Source organism: Myzus persicae, unplaced genomic scaffold (genome assembly GCF_001856785.1).
Source record: "Myzus persicae strain clone G006 unplaced genomic scaffold, MPER_G0061.0, whole genome shotgun sequence".
Taxonomy (NCBI): domain Eukaryota; kingdom Metazoa; phylum Arthropoda; class Insecta; order Hemiptera; family Aphididae; genus Myzus; species Myzus persicae.
In genome coordinates this window covers 1,164,250-1,191,149 of record NW_019104155.1, presented here as the reverse complement: position 1 = coordinate 1,191,149, position 26,900 = coordinate 1,164,250, and the positions used below count along the sequence as shown (strand labels likewise).

Below are 26,900 nucleotides of genomic sequence, written 5' to 3'. Positions count from 1 at the left end.
AAATCAACTGGGTGAGGATCAACATCGGAAAGACTACATATTTTTAATTTAATATAAAGTGAATTTTTTAATAGTTCCTGGTAATAACGACGACCTTTCGCTAGTTTTCAAAATATTATAGTATGATATTAATCTCTCGACGAATGCGGTTTTGCAGCAAGGATACATGCATAAAAATTCCACAGAAAAAAAAATTAATATTTAAATTGATATATTATACAGTAAAATATAGGGCATATCTTTTTATAAATTTAGGACAGTTAAAATCATACCACAGAAATAATTAAAGGAAGCTATCCTTCATAATAATTTAACAGCATTTTTAAAACTTCTTTTGTCTTTTAACTGTGGGATACAGGCATACAGCACGATGTTTTGTATAATGTAATGAAATGGATCAGTTCAAATTCTTAACCTACCTATCTTATAGTGACACATTTTTAATTCTAAGTCAGTAATTTTACTATTTTTATTATTTTTAATTTTTATTTATTTAATAGTGGTACTCAGTAAAGAATATCATGCTATTTTGTATATATATTATAAATATTGGTAATGTACATTATACATTGATAATATTTTGAAGAAAAATATGACAAAAAGTCTCCTTCACGAAAGTAGGTATCTATCCTGCTTATACACTATTCACAATTCAAAGAAGAGAAGTAAAGATCAAATTGGTGAAATGTAACTAAAAACAATTTATTTGTGGTACCTACAGGAGCGTGTGGGAGAGGATTTGATTGGGGGAGGGGGGGGGGAGGAGGCAAAGTTAGTAGTTTGGTCAACTCTAAAAATTGATCCGGGACAAATTGTTTTTGTTATTTTGCTGGAGCCATTTCATCACGTACCTACGTTTCGACAGGCCTGCCCATTCCGGAATATTGGAAAATGTTTACACATATATTTATAGTATGAATTTGCATGATATTGGTTTTACATCTAAACACAACCTTTGGAAGGGCGGGATGTCGCAACTTAGGTACGTAATTTCAAAATAGGTTGTTAAAATGTTTTTAATGTTTTTGTTATAATATAAGTAAATAACAAATTCAAGTTCTAAATTATAATACTAATTATAACAAAATATACTCATTACAACTAATTATAGGTATACAAAAAGTGGACAACGGTGTAGGGAACTAGGGACCGGTCTTCAATACAGACATACAGTACGTCGATCTTTAAGGGAATATTGAGCGATAATATTACAAATTAATCATTCCAATATTCGTTGATCATTTGCATAGTCAAAAAGTTTAAGACACAATTTTACGCTTTATATGCACAAAGTTAAGTATGTATTAGCGAAGAAAAACACAATATTCAGAAATAATAAAATAATATTATTATATTGCATGTAATAATATAAATATCATATAATATACCTAAATAAATAGTGGTCCATCACTAAGTATTTCAAATTTTTAATGTAACTGGCTTGTTGAAAACGGTAAGCGACCACTGCTGTAATGGATGTGTTAAATCAAAATGATTTTAATAAATCGTACCGATGTATTTTCGATACATTTCTACTTACTAACCTTCCGATTATATTTTAAAAATTGTTGCTCAAGCAAAATAATTTATACAGAGATTTAAAGAAAAATAAAAATAAAAATAAATTGAAATTTTCAAGTAACCACATAGTTCAAAAAGAGTCAAAATTCTTATCTTGTATTGAAAATGATCATATAAATATTTGGTAAAAGTATCTAGTATCTAAGGCTATTTGTGATTAACTACAAAAAAAAAATTGTCTTTAACTGATTTGCATAAAAATGCCCGTTTTTCTTAATATAACATAATATTTCTAGCCGGTAGGAAATACTTGTACAGTTGTACATAATAAATAAATGTAGTAATGTCGATAGAAGACGCACCAAGTCAACTAAATTTAGTTGGCTAGCACCTATACCTACTAACATTGGAATTTATAATCCTCTCACCCTCAATTTTCAAACAACATTACTATCACATGTTTTTCAAATCAATTGGCAATTATGTACAGTTCTTCAATTTTTCATAAATGGCCAATTGAAAAATTAATAAAATAAATTATTGGGGAGCCCATCCTACCCCAATCGCCTCTGGGTACCTATCATAAAAGATTTTCATTTTTAAAAATTCAAATATGTTCAATTGTTGTGTATTATAGTACTATAGTGTATACAGTATACTGTATACTGTCAATAATCGATAGTTAAAGTCATCTGTATAGTCAGTACTCTTATTTATAATATTGGGTAGGCACACACTTCTCAAATCCATGTTGCACACTTCCAATTTCGGACTACACACTTTGTGCCGGGGTTCACTAAAAAATGGGAGATGGCTCGTTGGGCATCCATATCATCTTAATTCCTAATTATTCATGGTACTAAACTATTAACGTAGGTAGAGTTATTAGGTACATATTAGTTTGATAAATGTTAAGTTTATCGGTGAAATCAATGAGTTTGATTGTTATAAATCGTTTACACATGTAGCTGCAGGTACCTAGACGTGTACATTGTACAAGTTATAATTTATAAGCCGGGTTCGGGATTTAACGCATCTAAAATCATTAAAAAAGCAATTAAAAACTTCATTAAAAGTGGCGTATATAAGTTTTATAGTTAAGGTGGCGTATTTATATGTATACCTATATGGCTACCTACATATTATATTTGTGTATAGTATATAGGTATAGCATAATGTACATTGTACTTAATATATCATTCGATAATATTATGTTCACTGATTCACTATAGGTAGGTAGGTATTGTCTTTCGGAGTTTCAAGCATAATGCATGTGTAATGTCTTGTATACTTGCAGTAATCTCTCTAAAATTTGTTTTGGTAACCCATCATATTTAAACATATTCCGCTGGGTATTGTTTATTCTGTTACGAATTACATTGTCCCCCTTGGACGTTCAACCTTCAATTAAATTATATCTAGGTTAATTAAGGTTTTCCTACAATTTGCATTCCTTTGGGTTTGTTTTACTATCTTAGCATTCAATAAGAGTTCAAACTCCTAATTACTACATTTCTAATTTTAGAGAATTTATATATTCTATAACTAAGTATAGGTGTATAATCTTATACAATATAATTTAAAAAACAAATGGATTTTCTGTTAAATTTATTTAATTTCATTTAACTATTCTTTATGCGTTTAGATATATATATGTAGGTACCATATAGTTATATCTACAAGACTACAAATGTATTTGATGTGAAATGTGCACAATTATTAAAGCCATTATACATACTAGTTAGTAATATATATAATATTTGACATATTTTCATATTATTTGGTATTTGATAACTAATAACTATTATTAATAAATTTGATAAACAACAATTAAAGATGTCAATTTTTATAATAATATATATTTAACTTTTCGATACATCTTTAAATATCGGTGAATTACCTAGTGAATTTGTGACACTGAAAAAATTATGATACTGAAATATAAATGAGGTAATACATTTTTAGTGGTTCCTATTTCGGTTGTTTATGTAGATGTGTACATTCAAATTAAATAAATTCATGAAAATGGTGTATCGCTTATTAGTATTTAATATTATATGAATCAGTTGATATTTCATTATGCTATATTTTTGTATAACTTAATAGGTACCATACTACTATATGGGTATTGCCGCATCGGCAAATATCATCATCACTATTATTTTAACTTGCTATCTACCACTTTTCATTAAATTGATTTTAAGTTGTGAGTTATCTCCTTATTGGTTGATATGCATACTTTTATTAAAACTTATTCAGTATTAGTCAAATTAAAAAAAATGGCCAGGAAAATATTTGATTATTTGTTTAGAAGTTAGAATTATTTGGACTCTTAATTATTTGAAATAATTGTTTGGTTAGTTTTTTTTGTTTCTTCATTATAAAATCGTTTTTGAAAAAGGTGGTCAGGAAAAATAAAAACTAAACTGTTTTTTTTTAAGTTGCCCATTTGGGCTAATCAAAAATGCCCCCTTTCTATTAAAAACAAAAATTACTTTACCTACTGTTGAGAATGAAATGTTTTTTGGACTGAATCACTGAGTCACCGAATCTTGAAACACTGATTCAACTTTTTCAATTAATTTCAAAAAGTCGACTCACTGAGTCAAAAAGCTCATGAACTTACACATCACCTAATTTTTAATGTCTTTTTTAAAGGAACAGAACAATATCGAAAATATCACGAACGTGAAATGTACATTAAAAGGATTGATTTTGGCCTCGAAGCAAATTAATGGAACGGAAGATACACAACAATTGAACCACCTATTTGAGATACGACGTAAGTCAATAAAAGGTAATTCGGAGAAAAAAAGAAAAAACTGTTTTTACTCTACCAGTGATACATGGTTATTTCTCTTTCATACTGTTTATTTACAGTGGTAAAATTAAATATTTTTTTTTGCAAATGTTCACACATGAACCGTCTATCATTTGATCACACATTCCACTTAATATCTCAATTCGTGATATTTTGTGACTTTCGTCGTTTCTCAAATAGGTGGTTAAATTAGCAACCTTTAAATGAGCCATGTACAAGCCTTCGAATTCATTTAATTCATTCAATTTAACATAAATATAATTTATAGGTGTATAAAAATCCCAACAATTGGCAACAATGGAGTCAAACTTTTAAAATAGTGGTTAGGCAAAATCAAAATCCAACAGCCACAATTATTTTGTCCAGTTACGGATAAAGAGAGGAGACATAGGATCCAAGTGTTGTCCAGGTAACACCTTAAATATCGGTGGGTACGTATTAATAGCCATTAATTTTAATTTATTGGTAGGTTAAATCCAAGTCTTAGCTATAAAAATTGAACATTTCGATACATTGATGATACTAATGTTCATAATTTATTTGTCTTCCGTTATTTTACCATTGCAATTAAATTTAACTGAACCCGGAACCGAGAATTTATTATTTCTTTACTTGATCAATAATATAGTTTTATGTAAGTATAGTATATACCTACTAATAAAGTTATATTATACTATAGTTTATGATACTATTTTCAACTTTGTATTAATCGACCATATTTTGTATTGTTACAGAATATAACCAGTTGTTCCCGATTAATTTATTCAGTAAAAAAATTATTTTTATTATTATAAATTAATAATTTAATATAAAATCAAAATATTTCTCACACTTGTGAATTTAATTTCTTTTAACCAACTTAAAAAATAAATAAAAAAAATTTTAAAATTATGAAACAAAAACCATTTCAGAGCTTAAAAATATTATTTGGTTAGATAGTAATATTATCCTATTATATTTTTGTAAATGATTTAAGGTTATAACACTAGTAAAAAGTAAAAACATTACGAACAGGACCCCTCTTAATAATAAATAAAATACATCGAACTTTTGAAATCGAGTAGACTGTTCAGTGTCCCGTGAATAACTAAACTTCTGTTTTTCAAATGACATCTTCCTTTACAGTGAATTATACAGTGAATAATTTTTCTAAAAATATATAGACATATCTATTGAGTATTTTTTGAGTTCCACTTTTTGTGCTAAGGATAATAGGGTTATAGGTCTATGATAATAGGTTAGGAAGATATGGATTCTATGGTAGTTTGACAGTGACAATTTTAGTAATTTATATCAATCTATTAATATTTTAATTTATAAAAATGGTCCAAGTATAATACATATTAGATTCGATATTAAATCTATTTTATATTGTTATAAAACCATTTTTAAGGAGTATTATCCTAAATTTAAACACAACTATTACTAAAAATCCACTAGTTCAAGTTTTAAATTAGGTACATCAAAATTATAAAAAAAATTATCCACTAATAACTTACCACAATAATTTACAGTACAAAAGCGGATTTTCTATTTGAAAAACAGTAGTTTGTACCGTCATAGCATTGATTTTATAATATCATTATATTATAAAATCAATGGTCATAGGTATAGAACACTCCTTAAGTAATATAAAGAATGTCATGAATTTTAAAATACCGCCTTCAAAGAAATTTAAAAATTTGAATAAATTCATTACTAAATGAAAAAATGGGGTTGATGTTGCTTGGTGATTCACAATATATAAAGTGAGTATAGTTGCAAAGCAATATTAATATTGTTATATTGTAGGGATTGACACCAATCATTGTAACTGCTTGAACACAAGGAACTGATAGTATTTTGTTAGCGTTTAATCGAACAACTATTATAATTGGGCATATTCAATCCTCCCAATAAATATTATAAGAAAACAGTTTAGAAAGATATTATTGATCATTTTACATTAAAATATAGTCCATTCCACCACAAAATCATTAAGAATACTGTGAATTATACTGTCGCGCTGGAGAGCTGATGGCATGCGTTCATAATACGAGTAATAATAATAATAATAATAATAATAATAATAATAATAATAAAAATATGTTGTATACTTGTATATGTGTTATTCCTTGATTATTCCGGAGTTCCAATCAACGGAGATGGTTGTGGTGTACAGTGTACACATTATAAGTATAATATGACGCCTAAATGTATAATATCGTATTTTGTCACGCGAGCACACACGCACTTGGTAAGAAGTGAAATGGTGTAGGTGACAGTGACGTAAGCGGGAACTTATCGTGGACCTTGGTGATAACACGAAAGTGACGTACTCCGTGTGTGTGGATGTGTTATTACGCGGTCTTAGAGTTTCATAACAAATTATGGTAATATCACGAACTTTTGCAATACTACTGCACCATGTGAAAGAATCGATTCTGACTATTCGGCGAGTGTGCAAACCATGAAAGTTAGAAGTTTGTCTTAACGACTCCACTAAGTATTCATTTCTAATGTTTGCGGTTCGTACCCACTTATACAAACGGTGAAATTATTTTGAACACCATAATTGGAAAATTGGTACTCACCTAAGTACACACGTTGGCAGTCATGGTTTTTATTTCATTGTATTCCATAACCATAATAATATTCCGGCATCGTAGATTCACGTGAAAAATGTGTCAGATAATACCTATAATACCTTTAGATTTTAATCCTGACCTACTCTACTGTAGTCATATATATTATGGTAATATGTCTATAAACAGCAAAGTTCTGTTACGGTCCGATGTTTGTCAATACCTACGCACGCGGCTCATAAATCTCATCTCATTTTTGACCGAATTTCGAATACCGTCTCTCACCCCTCGCATCCCTCACATTGGATATAGGTAGGTATTATAATATATGTAATATGTATACAGTGTAAATTATTATCGTCCATAGACCGCCTCACAGGAAACACATCAATCATATCTGTCGGCTGTGGTTGTGGCCCTGTCCTTGTCATATTATATAATAATAATAATTATCGTCGTTTGTCCGGTCGACGGTGGGCGCTATACCTTGAATACATTTTTCCGATTGTCTACAAATGGTCGTGGCAGTTCCATTGGGCTTCAGTGGCCCGTGATAAATTTGTTCACCGAGATTTTCTTCACGTTTAAAATACACACGAGTGCGACAAAAATATGATTTTACGTGATTAGGAAACTAAAATATGAATATGCATAGGAACCTACGTGCTATGTATGTATTCTGCGGTAGATATAAATACCATGTTTATGAAAATAAAAACGATAACTTTATTTAAACGATTTGAAATTAGAATTTTTATTTTGGTCTGCTTTGTTACTATAATGTATTATTTAACTTAATGTTTAAGACGGAATAAGTCATTGCGAATGTTAGTACTTAGTACTTACCTTCATAACATAATATCTATCATACTATAGAAACGACACTGAGAACACTACATGAAAATATTATTCTAAGAAGCAATATTGTAATTCAACTAGTTGCATTGTTATATAATTGTATGTTTAATATTGTAAACAGTAAACACGTTCGTTATAAGGTCAGCAAAGTTAAATGCATATGCCATATAGGTGCCTATTGGCTACCATATATTTAACTTTGCTATTTTGTCTGGTATCTGAGTTTTTATTAATGTAATCAGAACAATTTGTAGTATTTTGACTTTTATTTTAATGTTAATCAAAATTTGTTTGGATATGTTAATGCACAAATATATTACTTCAAAGTAAAAATAAAATAGCTGATAAAGATATAAAATATAAATATACTATATACATGTACCTAAAACTTATAGATATTCAATTACATATATAGTTACATGTATAATCGGTTGTGGATATTATGATTTATGACAAATTAAATTATTCTTAAAGATACATTATTAGTTGTAGATAACATAAATATTGGAAATATCTTATTTTTTAATTCAATATATTTTGGAGACCATAGATACCTATATATAAATGAGGAATTTTAAGGTTTAATTAAAAACGTTAAAGCTTAAAAATACCTTATTATTAAGGAAGTTTTTAAAAATTGAAAAGATATTAGATTTTGATGATATTGCTTTTCTTTCACAAACTCTTTTTGAAAAAAATAAAAGTCCTATAAAAGTTTCATAAGCATGTCTATTGGTAGAAGATTGAACGCAGATGTGTTGACATTTAGATTCTTAGAATTGAAAATGTTATGTTAGTTTTAGAACGAAATGGGAGAAAAATGTAAATAATTTAATCATTTTGTATCATTTATGAACACATTAATATTTTGTTTGATAAATAGTACCTATATTTATATTTATTTTGGTATTTAAGGAGATGTTTCGAAAAATGGCACCCTAAAAAAATATTTGGCCATATTGATGAATCCTAAAACTGTGTTATTACGATTTTGTAATATCTAATATTTTATATTAGTAGATTAAAAATTACTTATCAGTGAAAAATGCCAGTATAAACTGTAAAGTCATACATTAATAAAATTGTCAATTGTTTTTTTTTTATAATACTGAAGTAAAATATTTTCTTATTAATTAGATGTTTGTATTGCAGTGGCTTACATTTTCAATGGATTGGTTTACACACGTCCAGAACAAGAATTCATGGAAGGGGAGGAGGGTGTAGATCTATCAATTTGCTGACTCAACAATTTTTTTCTCTTATTATTCGAAAACTGTTATTAAAATATTAGGTAAATTATAAAATAGAAGTTAGAAATTTAATTTATATTTATATTAGTGTTTAGCTTATAATATATAACATTACTAAACGACTTACAATAAGATATTTTTATATTTTTTGAGTTGCTCATGTGAAGATAAAACTAATAACAATTTATCATACTTTTACAGCACCACCCACAGAGCATTTAAATAAGTTTAATTTTTTTTGTCAAAATTCTAACTTCAGTTGCTTATAAGTAATATATTTCGGATTTAAGCTCAACTTTTTTTTTAATTTCTACTAACAAAAATGTATTATTAACTTTCTATTCAAATTTCAAGTTTATTATCGTCGATAATTAAAAAAATATTAATGCAGTTTGAAATTTCCTTATGCCAATAAATAGCTCAAAAAGAGTCAAAATATTTTTAAATTTGTAATGTGTATAAAAAATGTAAGTATATTAATTGGTGAAAATTGCATGTACATATCTACAATTATTTTTTATACACAAAATCCCCTAGGTATACAACAATTCAAGATTTTATTAAGGAGTTATTATATTATAGACAACATGTTAACTTTCTTCTTTGCATCCTATAATATCAACATATCGTAATTTGTAGTAGAAGGCACAGTCCGTTCAATCGTGCAGTCATGCAAGCAGCAGATACAAATATCATTAAATACTATGACTATTTTTAGTTTTTACAATGGGATAACCTATTATAAACATACATTTTAAAATTTAAAATTATTTGACAAATGCTTGTCATTTTTAATTGTTACGACATTTAATTTTAAATTGAATTTAATCTGAATAATTTAAAGTTAATTAGATATTATAATTTTTCGGACTCTAATTTAAAAAAATGTGCTGGGGCCCAGGAGGGGGGGGATTCATATTTTTACGTAATTACGTATAGTGAAAAAAATACCAATGAAGGGTGGGGGGTGGAACACTAAAACTTCCTAGTGATGTATATCCTACTGTTGTATTGAATATCGAACACGAAAAAAATATCTAAATTGAATACATTTTTTCAAAATCTATTTACTAATTAGAATATATTTTGAATAATTAATAAAAAAATATTTAAAATTTATTTTTGTCAAGAGTAATTTGGTATTCTTAATAATAAAATATTCTTTTACTTATAAATCTCTGCTAAAAGATACAAATCAAAGGCTATCATCTATTAAGTATCTTAATGCCTAAGATTTTTATTGGTATTTGTTTCAAGCGTTATTCACAATAAAAATCTAAACACCACTGTCCACTAGTCTTGTGAAATTAGTAAAATTATTATTGTACTCGACAGCTGACTTTCATGGAAAAAGAATCTTATAGTAATCACGATCGCCAGATTGTCCCAAAACTTTTATAATTAATAAGTAAAATATGCTTATTAGAATAAGTTTATATGAAGAAAATATACAGTTTAATGCAAAAATCTTCGAATATTTAAATCGCAAAACATTTTTTCTCAGTGACATTCATTATAACATTAATATAAAACACATTTTGTTCAACCTCTTTATTTTTTTACAAATAGTAACAAAAAAAAAACATGCACATTTAGTTTAATAGTTTTGGTTATTTATTATTTATATAATACTAGTGTTAAATTTGCATTAACGAATAAACAGCTTTATAAATTATAACGTCATGTGTGGAAAATTATTTAAATTAACAATCTGTAGGTTCTAGCGTAATAGCTATGTAGCTTATTATTAATTGAATAACAAAATACCATATTGATGATAATGTTAATGCCCAATACTTAATTAAAAATAAATTAAGGAATATTTCAAAAATTTCAAATTAAATTTCTTAAAAAAAAAATTATTCAGTCATACGTCACTTTTTCAAGTTTTATAGATTTTCTTTAGCACAGATTAAAGATGTGACTACGCGAATCAGATAGTTTTACTAGAATATATATTTATAAGGTCTGTACAAATATTAATCAAAACTTATAAATGCTGATATAGGTACTTATAAATTATTTTCAATTAATATATTTAATTTGATATTTGTTATCTATAATAATGCTAATTACTATTTTGGTTATAATTTATAAATTCTAAAGATTTTATAAAGGATACGAGATTGTTGAATCCAAGGTTATTTATCATAATTAGAAGTTTGCAAATTTTTGTACTTTGAATTGGAACAGTACACATAAAAACTGGCACTGTAGAAACGATGGGAAAATTCCAATTTAGAGTACTGGTCCAACCGTCATCACAAATACAAGACCGATTAATCTGGTCCATCTTGCCATGGTGACACCGAATATTTGATTGATAGAGGAATTTTGTTTTTTTATTTTTAAATGTATTTTTATCTTCTGTTTCTTTAAGTATACTATCAATGTCAGTTATTGATATCTTATCCGTCAAAGCTATGCAGTCGTTGCTATAAGGATCATATACCTTAAATAAAATCAATACAACTAATGTGAAAATCATTTACTTTACAAATATTTTAATTGTATAGTAAAATAATGCTTTATATGTTACATAGGTATTAGGTATGTATTTTAATTGATTTTTATGCTGCTTCGACATTTTAGTTTTTTGCGTTACACGAATTTATTATTTTTAATTAGGTATTTACTTATTGAAGTACATTTACTAACAAGCTGCAGTGTTGTACATGTGTTATATTAAGTGTCAAAACGAGATATTAATCGGAGGGGGGGGGGATGTGTATACTTTCGGCCCAGTGAAAATATAATTTTTAAATAATCAGTATGGTGTTGGTATCAAAAACATATAGTGGGATCAGGTATAAATATGGCAGTTAATAAAGAAATAATAATAAATATATCCTATTTAAAATCAAACCTATCAAATCGAATACTCGCTACGACTTAATTGCCCTAACTGGAGTTTGGAGGTATCTATTGTGCACTTTCAGCAGCTGCGTGGTACATGCAGCAACACTTGTCATATTGCATACCTAAATACTTTAAGGAATAGTAAAAATAATGATACATTTTGAAAAAATAAAAAATATTAGAAATTTAAGTTTCATCATAATTATTAACTATCACAAGTTGGTATATACATTATACAATTAGTTAATATAAAATGTTATAATCATTAATGTTTGAAAATCATTGTCCAAGTATTATATGTGTAAAAGAAATTTGTTAATTTTTATCTTTTACTAAGAAAGAATATAAAATATATTTCACCTATAATATTTCTTAATATTGTAGTTAAAGGTTTATTTTTATAAATTATCCAAAATATAAATACATTAAGATTTAGAAGAAAACCTCAGGAAATCATTTTGCTAATAAATTATGAGTATATCTATTTTATAGAAAAATAATTATTATTTTTTTGAAATTACTATATTTGATGAATTGTTATTGTTCGTTCTTCTATTGCATACTGGAATAGATACGCATTGCCTTTTATCAGAGTCAAATAAGCTCCTCGAACCTTGATATTTCATGTGACAATTAACTGGTGCGCAGAAATCTAATGGGTCTTCATCTGGCGACTCACACAATTTAAATTTTGTGTCAAAATTAAACATACCTAAATTCAAATACATTATAAATGTATATATTACTAAAAACAACTTACATACAATAGATTAATTAATTATTTTTATTTATTTCCCTACGGTGTATATAAAATAATATATTAATTTTAATTTTTAAGACAATATTATCTGCATTACCTAATCTTTGTTCGTGATTACTATTACTTATAACTAAATATAAACTGAAGAAAATATAAATTGTTACATATTATAAACGATATAATGTATAGAGTACAGCAACTGTAAGTACGTTCATCATTATTAGTCGATTAATTAGTGAACAGCAGATAGAAAATTCTAAATAAATAAAAATTACCTTAAGATTGTAAATAAATAATGGAATTACAGTTTTAGTTTATGCATGGCGTAAATCGCATACGTAATGATATTTATATTTAATATTTATGTTGAGATTCTAAGTAGTACCTATTAACAATGAATCTATTATTATGTATAATAGTATAGAAATGTATTTTCTGTATCGAATATACATTTACTATGGTTATGAAATGTTAATGAGTCGTTATACCCACGTATTTGTTGTTTTCATTTGACATAGGCATGATATACCAAACATTAGTAGGTACCTAAATTGAAATTCAACATAATCGATGTAGTTTTATATTTTGAGTAGAGAGATGTTTTACAATTAAAATGTTTTAAATAAAAATGTTTGTCTTTTTTGTAAACACCTTTCGGAGCATTGAAACTAAACAACATAGATCAGTTTTTAGGTTAGGATAGAGATGATTACATAATTTTTAATTTGTATATTATAAATAAATAAATGTTAGGAATAGGTTAGGTTAGGACTCGCAACTATGGACTCTAAATTTTCTTAACTATAAATATTTTAAAATATACTTCATTATTAGTTTTTAAAACGTGGTATAATCTGAACATTTACTTTCTTGTAGCAAAAATATGTCTTCTGGTTTTTTAGTTGTATCAAATGTAATATTTTGCAAATATCTCGAAACCTTAGTTTGATTTATGTATATGGAGATGTCTATATTACATTTCCCTTTGCGATTGTACGGGTACTGAAGAAAATAACATTGTAATAATATTTATAAATGATTAAATAATGGTAGAAACTAATTATAATAAAACTATATTTTATATTCAGACATACTCTATATTTTTGGCGATTTATTAATAATAACTGATAAATAATATTAATATTTCCTATAAAACTAATTTATTAATTTAACAAACCGTTAAATATAGATTCGTTAAATTATATTAGTATAGGCTCGTATGCAAGCACTGGGCATTACTTTTATTAGGTAGATTAACAAACAAAAATATACATATAGAAAGCATTTGTTTAAATAATATTTTCAAAACATAAAATATAGTTTTTGTGTACGATTAAAAATTATATAAAATTATATTTATAAAATTGTCAACTCGACAATATTCTTTCAAAATTGTTGATCATAAATATTATGCTGGATAAACATTTTATACAGACATATTAAATATTTTTTATAGTAGGTTTTTTTTGAAAAACCCTATTTACAGGGACACTATATTTTTTTATACATCACATCTATAGATTTGCAATCGAACACATTTTGGTCTTTGGAGAGATTAACTTTGGAGTAAAAATAGAAAAACAGCAAAAACTACAAACAAATATAAGAATACATATGTTTTAACAACCTTTTGACTGCTGTCGAGTAAATCAATCTTCACTCAAAATTCTTTTTCGAACTCAATGATGTATCATCGTTTTAGAATCCAAAGACATTAATCTGCATCAGCGCCTCATATAATAAACTCTTGTAGGTATCTTAATTTTTTGGTTCTAAGTTAAGTCGAGTTTACCGCTAAATGTTCAGATTTTATTTAGAAGTTGTTGCTTTTTTAAATTAAATAATACAAATCTTTTGTTCTCATATAAATAAGTAAAGGCCAGTATGAAAGATTTAGATTTTAATTTAAGGCTGTTTTAAACTTTTCATAATCATCAGTTTTTTTAATAAACGAGACTTCCTAATTAATTTAAAGTGATATAGTTTACTTACGGCATTAGGATATGTGAGCGTATAATTAGTGTTGCTAGATCCTTCCAACTGTTTCCGTGATCCATACAATTTCAAATGCTGGTAATGTTTTTATAACATTTTTCAAAAAATTATAATTTTAGAAAGTAATTACGTTATTAAAGAAGTACTATTGTTAGAAGTAGTAAAATCATTAATAGGCTATGGGGCATACATTATAATTGATATTATATTATATCTAGTTAAGTATACGAAAGTAGTATTTAGGCGATGCGATTTAAAAAGTAGACAAGAATGTCATTTTTAGACAATATTTTCCTTTTTGATACCTAATTTAATTTTTGTGATTTCTTTTTATCACGATTTAATGATTAAGACTTTAAGTTAGTATTTGTAATCTATGCCAAAAAAAAAATGTTACTATGTTACATTTAAAAATTAATTTTGCCCAATTTTTAAGGTTGTAATTTATGCCACATAAAACTAAATAAAAGGGCATTACAATAAAATCCTTGCAATATTGTACCTACAAAAATAAATTTGAAATTTATATGCATATAAAAAATAATTGTGCTTGTGAATCTTTATATTTTTGAACTACTATTAAAACAACTCATGAGGACCCGTGTATAATTTTTCAAGCTTTTTTACTAATTGAAAAAGGTTTTATTGACAATAATTTTAAAAATATTAAAAAATTTGAACAATTTATCAAGGCTTTAAATAGATAAAATAATTTCAAGTGTCTACAGTTATTAGATTTTGAGTTATGCCTAAAAATATAAAATAAATTTAGTAAAAATTACTATTTTTCCTTCATTTTTTTTTTTTTACAACTTTATTAATCAAGGAAATAAGGAAATTTTATATTTTGAGTTTTAACCTCCCGAATACACCAACTAGATTCACTTTTCTATCAAAATATCCAAAATTAATATTTACTTCATGCGTAAATTACATATAATGTATTTTTATATTTTGGCAAGGATTTGGTCATACATACGTACTGAAATGAATCTATAGGTATTGCAAATTACCATTTCCCTTTTTTTCTAATTCACAGTAAAGTGCTGTCATTAAATAGTTCATTCATTCATAAAATCTTCTTAATGTGTTAGATAAGCAAATGTCATCCCTAATGTTTATTTTACTACGCATCGTATACAAACATTATAAATTTATCAAAATGAATTTTTAGTTTATGTCCTGTGGTTATACCTCGTTAAAATGATACGCTTGAGAGGAGTTAAATAGTTTAAGAGTGGAATATACTAATACAACAAGGTAAAAAAAATTGTATCTATATGACTATATGTAACTACATATATAATGAAATGTATCTGTACATCTTTATACAATTTGTTTCAAATTAATTGAATATATAATGGCTTTACTTTTACCTAACTGGTTTTATGTTAAAAGAAATTAATTATTAATTACATTACAATCCATGTCATAACTCGTAAAAAGTTCTTCACAACATTTTATCATCTTGACGGATGCCATAACCGGAATATCACCGTCATTTATTAAGGTTACATCTATGGTAATATTAAATAATACATTTTTTATAGTAACACACCTCCTAATATATAGGTGAAGTACGAAATTACTTACATAGTATTAAAACATCATCATACCAGTTCACAGGATAATTTCCATAGCCCTAAAAAATCACTTATTTAGAAAAAAAAAAACTTTTGTTTATTTAAGTGTAATTAGGTTAGGTTAGGTACACTATTATTAAAGTGTAATTTTAAGATTATTATAAAAACATAAAATGTAATATAACTAACTGTAGTTAATTTCATTGATTTAAAAAGGATAAAAATATTATTATTATTAATTTGTCTAATGTACAAGTTCTTATTTTTAACGTATAGAATATTAAAACTTACTTGTAAATAAATGTTTTTGGTCAAATAATTTGCACGACATACTGTGAACATTGTGAACATTATTAATGTAACATACATCTCAAAAATATGCATTTCAAAACATTTTTTATTCATTTTTTAAGATATAGGTATTATTGTTATTTACTATATACTCAATATTACTGAAAATTAAATGTAGGTAGTAAGAACTCTAATAAACAGCTTTGTAGCTATTGAATAATTGCTATGGTAGCAATTGAATACTATTTTTAGAACACAAATCTCATAAAATTATGTTATTTATTATTTATTTGATATTAACATTTAATATTTTATACAATAAACATGAAATGCTGTTCGTCGATAACAATCGAGAACAGTTGGACCGATTTGACTAATCTTTTTTAAAATTTTCTTAGTATTCCGAATGAGGATTTTATGAACAGGTAAAATAGAAAAGTTGCTCTGAAAATTATAAAACTCGCAAAAACTGTAAAGGAAAGTAGGTCGTAGTTGGTATATATTGCCTACTTAGGTTGTACTTCCTGTAGCTCATCGTCATGTCCGAAATTCTACCTGCGGAGCATGCCTACCTGATAAACTGCTTGCACATTGTCCACGGAGCACAGATTTGCCTAGGTACTTAAATTATTAAATTGCACGTAAATCGGTTTTCATTTTAGGTGACTAGCCTAAACTGTCTTTCTACGTACTCACACCCGATTTATGATTTTGCATTTTTTATATACAAAACTGCACCAGATATGTGACGTCACAAAAAGCATTCAATCCGCCATCACAAATATTACATATTATATATTTAAAAAATAAACAAATGATAAATATATAAATATTTATATGATTATCTAAATTCGATAAAATATACATTTTTATTTTGATAAAAAATTTTTTGTTGAATTTTAAAATCATGTAAGATAAGGTGTACAGTACACATTAGGTTCTAGTATTTATTTTTATTTTTAAATTACTATTGTTTTTATTCAATTATGCGTCCAATATGAATCCAATGCATGAATGTATGATCTATATTAATTTGATGAATTTGGCACGTCAATGATATTTATTAGCCGTTATACTTTTACGAAAAAAAAAAACCTGAACTATATTATAATAATAAATAATCATAGTATATCTTTATATCTAGTGCAATGTAAACTAAATAGAAATATTTAAAAAAAGGGAAATATTTGAATATCTATATTCTATAATCTAAATGAATATTAAAGTTTTTATTTGAATTAAAAACAGAATTATGATGTAACAAATTCAAATTTTAGTACTGTCATTTTAAATATATAGTTCTGATAATATTAGAATAAAATAAACTATTTGCTTGTTCTAGAAATTGATTGAACAAATATAAACAGATTTTGAGGCACCTGTGGATTTTATAGATAGCATGCGCCAACAGAACTGCGCCTTTTCCTCTACTCCAACCCCTTTCTCTTTAGTAGTGCTACTGGCTCTGGGTGTCGGTGCCACGAATTTTTCAGTCGTTGCATGCAGTCACGTCTCTCCGGGGGTCCGACAGTAAATCAAAGTATTTCTCGTTCATCCGACAAATAGTTTTTGAAAACGAAAAAAATAATATAATATAATACGTTGGTATTATTTTTTTGTTTTATTAATTCGTGATGAATTAAACATAATTATATGATAATTCGTTTTGAAAGTGTTTTAATTGTGTAGTGTTAAATATTGTTACATTAATAGTAGGTACTTAAGTATACCGTAGTATGTTATATGAAAAGATCACAAAAATAGACTTTCATATTTAGGTAAGAATAATTAGTTAAGATTAATCATTTGAAGTATAATAAGGTATAAAATATATTTTTAAAATATAGTCTGTAAATAACACTAATTAAAAATTAATATTAAATTAATGTCTACAAAAATCACATCATCTATTATTTATGTACTGATACACAACTATTTTTTCTGCAAACCCAACAAAAATATCATTATTAGTATTACTTATATAAAATCAAAGAAATCTAGTGATACTGAAGGTTTATTATATATTATAATATCGTTCAACAATAGAATTATATAACGTTTTAAATATACTATCAATATTTTTTTTTCTGCATTGATTTAATTCCACATCAAATCATTTTATTAATCTTATTTTATTTTTAAACATCTAATATTTTTTGAATATGTGTTTAATTGCTGTTAAAATAAGCGCAAATGCATTTGAGATTTCTGTTTTGATTAATAATATATAAAACCTCAAGTAAGTTTTGTTCAAAATATTTTTAACTCATTAGGTTAACATATTAATTGATTTCCTTTAATGAAGTTTATATATAGAAGTAGTAATATGTAGAAAATTGAATTTGATTTAGAAGTTTTTACCCCTATTATTTTTATGACAATTTTATTTGACCAGTTAGTTTAATACAGCTGTATACAATTCCTGTTGTTCTATTAATTTTTTAAACATTTTTTTCGTCTTTCAAAGTACATGTAATCAACCTACTTACGTTTATTTCGTACTAGGTTGTAATTTTTATCAAAATAATTTATGATAGGTGATCAATGTAATATTCTACTAATAGAACATTTTAACACAAAAATTAAAAAGTATGAAGACTTTTAAGGTATAGCTAAATTTTGACTAAAATCATTTTATATCTATTGTTCAATGCAATAGAGGATCAAAAAAAAAAACATAATTTGCTAAAAATATCTTACATAACTAATGAATATCAGCTTAAGATTAATGAATTATCTTTTTTATATTTAGATCTTAATAAAAGAAAATATCATAATTTTAAAATTATGGTCATATTTAAATTAAATTGTATCATTATATATTTATATCAACGACAATGCATAGTAACCATAATTTTTATATATTTAAACCGTTTTAAACCAAAAATATGTGGGTACACATCACATATCATAGTTACTCAAAACTCAAAAGTCGAAACATATAAAAAAGTTCCTGATATTTTTTCATTTTTCATTGGGTTTTGATTTTTTGAAATATATTATTATATTAATTTAAAAAAAAAATTACTTACACTATGTGACCTTTCAATTGTTAAATGTTTTTTATGTTGGTATATTTTTTGAATATTGTACAATATGTCAGTAATTAACGATGATCATTTTCATTTTCAATCAAAAAAATATTGTTTATTGAACATATAACTTGTTCTAATATAATATATTAATACGGTGGCTTCGTTTAGATAAACTTTTTTGTTTATACATCTTAATACACTTTTTGTGCAGTTTACGAAGTTTGTCATGTTTGCATTTACCCCAAAGATCTTCTCACGATGTTGGCGCAACCATTTTGTTCAGATTTTAAGTATTTATAGCAAGTGGAAATATTTATTTGGTTATAATGGCCTTTATTGAGCAATATTCACAATATTTGATGGATAGGTTTTGTGAAAATGTTCAACAGATATCACGATATTATATAAAACCTCCACATATGATATTTTTGGTTTCGTTAGTGACATGTTATACTAAAACGAATAGAGTTGTGAACAAAGAGTGGTGATGGGCATAATGTGCGTATGACCGTATTTATTTCATTTCTGTCAGCTCCGCCACAACATGTTAGTTTGTAATGATTTTACAAGGGAAAATGGGGAAAAGTGTAAGACGATTTATAACAAATTTCAAATTTGCACAATTCTTTGTGATGGTGTAATGGAGTAATGGCCCAATGAAGTTTCATAATCTAGGTGCAATTAAAATCCAAGTATGCTAATGCACTTTTTTGTGTATACTTACAATTTAATGATTTTGGAAGTAGAATTAAGATTGTGTTTAAGGCATACTAAAAATAAACTTTTAACATACTTTAACGAGGTAGATGATATTTTATAAAAATACCTGGAGTTTTTATATAGTTTCTTCTTCGATATTCGAAATGTAAGTACCTACTATAGGTAGTATTTTAATTAACTATTATATTGTAAAACTTTTATTTTAAATATAATACTAATCAATCATGGACGATATTGATGAACATGTTTTACTTGTTAATACTTTAGAAATTAATAATGGTTTGAAGTGAATAATATTATTTATGATAATCTTTGTTTCTAACATTTATGTTAATTCGTGGAAATGAACTTTAGTACCTAACTATCGTATGTTGGATAATGTAAAATACAATGTCTAAAACAATATTGAAAATACTATATTGCAATTTTATGATTGTATGTGAAATACTAAAATAAAATAAAAAATAATTTTATCAGAAAAATTATAAAAAAAAAAAAATTATTTAAAAAAATACGATATCATTTATTTTGGCGTGAACATCTTCCACGCCATTCACTGTTACAATTAACGTTAGTCCTATGGAAGTACGTTTGTTGTAGCAATCCGTCTTACACTGGCGTCGTTGATATCCTGGGGAACTCGTATCACTTTACCAGACGCGTAAGATCGAGCTCTAATTATAAATTTATCATATATTTGTATACCTCCGCACCTACATTTTTTTACGCCCTCGTATATTAAACTGTTTGAAGGCTATTAAATAATAAGTAGAGTATTATAAAATAAAGGTTGACATTTTTAAAATGGCGGTGTCAATTCCCTATGATTTCATGAAATTACTATAGATAACTTAAAAAACATAATAATAACAAATGACAAATACATTACGCCTACATTCGCCTAGTGGCTTCACAGAGAATAACGATAATATCAGGTAAATGTAGATTATGTTATTATCAATATTGTTAATTTCCTACCCTCAACCAATAGATCGGTCCTTTTCACATTTCCATTGTGTTAAGAATAAAATACGTGTTTTTTTTTTCCGTTATTGAGTTACTCTGTTACTGTATAATATATTATTTATATATTTTATACTATATATTTACACTTAATGTACTTATTTACACTGACCATTGATACTATCTATGTATTTGGTATTGGATGGGTCAGACCATATGATTAAAAGGTCTATGATTTCATATTATATTACTTATTAACGTTATTCATGAAATTCCTATTTTTGCTTGAATATCGTAAATAATTGGTAAATAATACTTTGCTCTCCAATTAAACATAATGGTATACCATCATACACTTATTTGGTGAATGGAATAAATGTTTTAAGTCAAAAATTGATATTTTTGGCTAATAGTATGATTAGAAATTAGAATCAAACATTTTTATATTTGTATATTTTTTTGGTACAGATCACGTTAGTCAAAACTATAACTCACAATCAATGAAATTCGTTTTGGTTTAAAAATTTTAAGGCATATTATAATATGTATTAGGTACAAAACAAGTGTGTCTAATTAAGTGTGAGGATCTGACAAATCGATAATTTTAAAATGGTCTTAATATCTAAAGTCAAGTAAAATTGAAAAAAATGTAATTTTAAAACAAATGACTGTTGACATACGAAATTCTCACTGATTTTTTCTCTTAGAATTTTCTGTACACCTTAATATTTTCAAAATATTTTGATTCATTTTGAGCTATTTATAGGCAAATTATATTTTAGATTGTTATTAGTTTTTTTAAAACTAATGTTGATAAGAAAATGTTTTATTGGTTAAAAAACTTGTAAATTTAATACAATGTTCATCATAAGTTGTTATTAGTGGTAATTAAAAAGTTGAGCGTAAATCCACAATAATATTTTATGAGAGTGTGAAGTTAATATTTTAACAAAATTCATTAAAATCACAAGTCAATTTGCAAATAATTTTGAGTAAGAAATTTATAACATTTTTATATCTAAGATTTGAAAATGTAGTTCAAGATTGCTCATAAGTCTGGCTACCTTTAACAAAAATAAATATCTAGTGGAAAGTCAAATTACATTTTTATGCGCTTTTGAAGTTCAAATTTTTATGACACTCGATTCACTCGATTTCTCATGGAACGATTTTCTTATTTTGCTGTAATTCAAAAATGAATAACCGGAGATACTTGAAATTTACTCCAAATGTTTATTTTATTATTCTTTATATTTGATAAAATATTGACTAGTTTTTAGCTGTTTACATACATTTTCAATTTTCAATTTCTTTAGTTTATTTATCTATAAATGTCAATAAAATTATATTCGTTGAGTCAAAAATCTTAAAAATTTAACACAAGGTTTCTCACTCATGTTATAATATGAATTTAAAAGTAATAAAATTACATAGGCATATTTTTTTTATAATCATTTAAAATTCAAATTTATCAAATTGAAAATTTGCAAATAATTTTATAATTAAAAATTTATAAAATATACATTTTTTTAAAGCTAACAAATAAAAAGGTAGAACAATTTTTCACATAAATCGTGGATACTGTAACCAAAAATTTAATAAATATATAAATACAGTTTTTTTTATAAACGTTTTAAGTTCAAATGTGGATGGATTATCTCCGAATCGTTTTTCATGCAGTATTACAATGATTTTTCTGTTGAATACAAATTTAACACATCCATTACAGTGAATTTTCTAGACACCTAGTGTACAGCAGAACCTTACCCACTTGCCCCTCTTTTTATATATCTTTTGTGTGTACTTATTATATAGTAACATACCATTGTATATATTACGTAAATATTGACGTAACATGACCATCATATTCATTCAATTATTATATTATTTTAAATGATATAATAAATATAATATATTGTATACAAAAAGTTTTAGATATTGTTTGATGAACTTAAATATTTTTATCATTTATTTATTACATGTAGAACTTTTTTTTTATCTGACATTCTTTGAGAATAATTTATACTTTACCTTTTGCTTTAAGTCATCTATCTATAATTGTAGTTTCCCTATAAATATTGGGTGTATTTCAAACGCGCAATCGAAGGTTGAACACATTTCAGATCAGATATCAAGTGAAAAATCACATACTGAGAATACTACTCTTAAAACCCCATACTAATAGTCTTTTTTTCTATGAGATCGAAACAAAAAAATGTTATTTATACTCGTTTATCAGCGAAGATGAACCTTCATGACAGCACTCAATGCAATCGATTTTGCTCAGCCTGCTTTTTTAGTTATTTTTTACTTCAAAAATATTATTTCCGTAAACAAACCTTGTAGGTTAATCGATTCTCAATTTATCATTTGTGTAGCAAAAAGAGATAGTCTCTCTATTATCGGACTCAAAATACAAAAGCACTTGCATACAATACAAAGAAACAAAAAAAACAACAAAATAAATGTGTGATGGAATAATTTAATGATACATACGTTACTATTTGGATTATTTCAAATGTTACAAAAACTACTTTTAAAGATTAGCGTGTCTCATGATGTTTATTATTTATTTTTATATTAATTTAAATATATAATTTATTATTTATGCACGATAATGTATGTATAAAATATAAAATATAAGAATTAAGTCTTTGGTTACAAAATAAATCCAACTGTCAACTAAATAACATAATGTATTTGAATGAACAAACAGCTTAATGATGAAATAAGGCAACATTGCATACAATAAGTAATTTAAAATTTTTAATAAATGTGTGAAGCTCGAAGACTGCAATACCATCCAGTTTAAGGATATCGTTAACTGAATTAAAAACATTTGAATACATTCAGTAGGTACCTTAGACCATTTTCCGAATTCTCCTTTTTCCCCTCTAAAATTTGAGTCTTAACAATGGAGTTCTGTTGTCGACGAACTACAAAACACTACCACTAGTTTCCTATAAGTACGGTCTGATTGTGTCATTGTATTGCTTTGTTGCTTAAATCTGTCAGACTTCTAGTATAACCACTGATTAACTCTCAATTATTACTCTTTACCTGATATCAATAAAAGTTGTACCTACCCAATAAATAAAAGAAATGTCATACAATTTCCTCTTTCCAAAATGTAATTAACAGTATTTGTTTAATACAAATGTATACAATTTTGCTAATTTAAATTCGAACAAAATAAATTGAAAAGTTTGAAAAACTCATAAACAACATTTCAAAATTATTACTATACCTACCTATTATATGCGGTATCACAGGTAACAAAACAATATAGAAGTTTATAATACAGAGTAGTGGGTTATTTAGAATTTAATAAAACAAAATAGATTATTATCTCGAGCAATAGACTTAATGACTATCTCTTAAATGTTATTAAGCTATATTTGTATTGCTAAAATAAGTAATTAAATATTATTTTTATTAAATTATATGAAATAAGTGGCTGAGTAATGCCAATAACTACTGAATATATATTCAACGCTGTTTCATTAAGAATGCCTAAAAAATAAACTATCGAGTATGAACAACTTTATACTTTTTTTGTACATGTTCATAAATTATAAGCGATTAAAGTATAGTGAATATTTTTAATAAACTATTGATCATTGATTAAACATAATAATTCTACAAATCCAAATAAAATAAATGTACATGGTCTAATAATGACATATTATTTTGATTTCAGGATACAGTAAGGCAGGAATAGGAATTACAATTATAATATTTGGTACAAAAACTATTAAAAATATAGTGTATTTAAGTGTTAATTTTAAAAGAAGTTAGCCAAAAATAAACATACGTTTTTTAAATTTGCCATTTCAATGATTTAAAAAAAAAATCTAAGGTTTCAATCAATATAAGGAATATTTATTTAAACAAAATATCATATGTATAATACATTGTTATTACTTATTATTGTATTTTTAACATGGATAATTTTATTTATTGTACAACGTATTTGGATTCTGTAGTTTTTGAATTAAGATATGTTTGTATAATGTATACAATTTTTTTTTATTATTATAATAATGTATATGGGTAATACTAATATGCATTATTATTTTGTATGTATTCACATTAAAACCGAACTTATTTAAATGTAATTTTGAGGCGTTTTCAATATTTCATAAATTATTACCACATAGTTATCAGCGTCATAAAATGTTAGTTAAAAATGTATGAAAATCCATATTTTAAGTGCGTATTAGGGGTGGCTATGGATGATGTCATATTATTATTATTAACATATAAAGGATAGTATGTCGTCATTGAACAAGATATGTACAATAAATTAATATGACATCCATTGCTTGGGAACTTATACATATTATACATCTAAGGTATTATAAGACTATTATTATAATTTATGATAGATTGCCAAACGACTAGGAATTCCTTTATTATACCTGCCATCCTTTATTTTCTTCCTTTCTATATTTTACAACAAAGCCTTTAATAAATGTGTTTCTTTGCACTTATTGAAGAATGACTTTATTAATAGCATACATACATGGCGTATACCTGATTACGTAGGCCCAAATAAGTGTACGTCTTTCATGGTGACAAAAGTAGAAATAAATAGATTTTTCGCCACTCCGAATTTGTAAACATGGCGTATCATGTGGTTATTTCATGGATGCCAAAAGGAAATACCTATGGTTGTTAAGGCGTTTTTTTTTGTACGTTTCTGTTTCTGTTTCGGAACATCTACGTAGTACCTACCTACTGGTATGGGTGGTGCTTTGTCATCGTGTGTATGTGGGTCTTTATTTTTTGAAACATTCGATGGGTGTTAATGTTTTAGCTGTACTGTTATTCAAGTAACGTTCGTATTTGAGAATGCTATGAATAGAGACGAAGAATTGAGTTAGACGGATCAATGTTAGGCAGGAAAATATAAAAAATATATACAGTATAACATAAGGGTAGATTGCACAATATGTTTTTATACTTAAAAAAAATTGATGAAACATACGAGAAAATCGATTCATGAAATATTAACTGGCTAACTGCAGTTGTTACATAAAGCGTTTCGAGTAAAATGTATATAAATACAAACTTATAATATAATAAGTTATTTTCCAACCGATGCCTATTGGCTATTACATTAACAGACTGATGAGCACTTTTAGTTTTTACTTTTAAGTTGCAGTATAATAATAGTGTATAGTGTACTTCTGTTTCATTAATAGTCATATCTATTGTAATATGTGATTGTGACATGTTTGTTTAAAATACATATAATAATTGTTTAATCTCTATTTTATTGATGAACATTATAATATAGCTTTAAAATAATAACAAAAATTTTGTTTTAAGGACAATCAGTAATATTACGAGGCGTATTAAAATAGAATCGGTTTAAATTTTAAATGTTATTTTTTATTTTTGAAATTATATTTTTAAGTCTACAGAATTTTTGATTTCGTTTACATGTTATTGAGTTTTTTATTCATAGCAAGTGTTTTATTTTTAAAAAGAAATTCTATTTCGGTTTAAAAATAATTAAACATTGCCATTAAGATAAGCAAACAACAGAGAATTAGTTTATACAAGCGACACTAGAAAATACTGTTGATCTACTTGATTTTCGACATAAGACATAATTTGTTTATTATATTTTATGTTTTTGGTTGTATGAAAACGATTATATACTTTTAGAATT

The 26,900-nt window shown here is 25.9% G+C and overlaps 2 protein-coding genes across 2 annotated transcripts in view; one reads left to right on the top strand and one right to left on the bottom strand.

The window, feature by feature from the left end:
- Nucleotides 1–10,717: 10,717 nt before the first annotated feature.
- LOC111039376 lies at nt 10,718–16,616 on the bottom strand. Its single transcript, XM_022322876.1, has 8 exons — nt 16,503–16,616; nt 16,222–16,270; nt 16,045–16,145; nt 14,626–14,703; nt 13,500–13,635; nt 12,395–12,585; nt 11,137–11,466; nt 10,718–10,810 (listed from the first exon to the last, which is right to left on the bottom strand). Exons 1-8 carry the CDS (start codon nt 16,614–16,616, stop codon nt 10,718–10,720), a joined length of 1,092 nt encoding a protein of 363 aa, XP_022178568.1.
- A 1,392-nt stretch (nt 16,617–18,008) lies between these two features.
- The window catches only part of LOC111039391 (metabotropic glutamate receptor 2), a 170,691-nt gene continuing 161,799 nt past the window's right edge, over nt 18,009–26,900 (top strand). The window contains exon 1 of the mRNA XM_022322901.1: nt 18,009–18,280. The gene's annotated coding sequence lies outside the window, so the exon portion shown is untranslated. The remainder of the gene's footprint in view (nt 18,281–26,900) is intronic.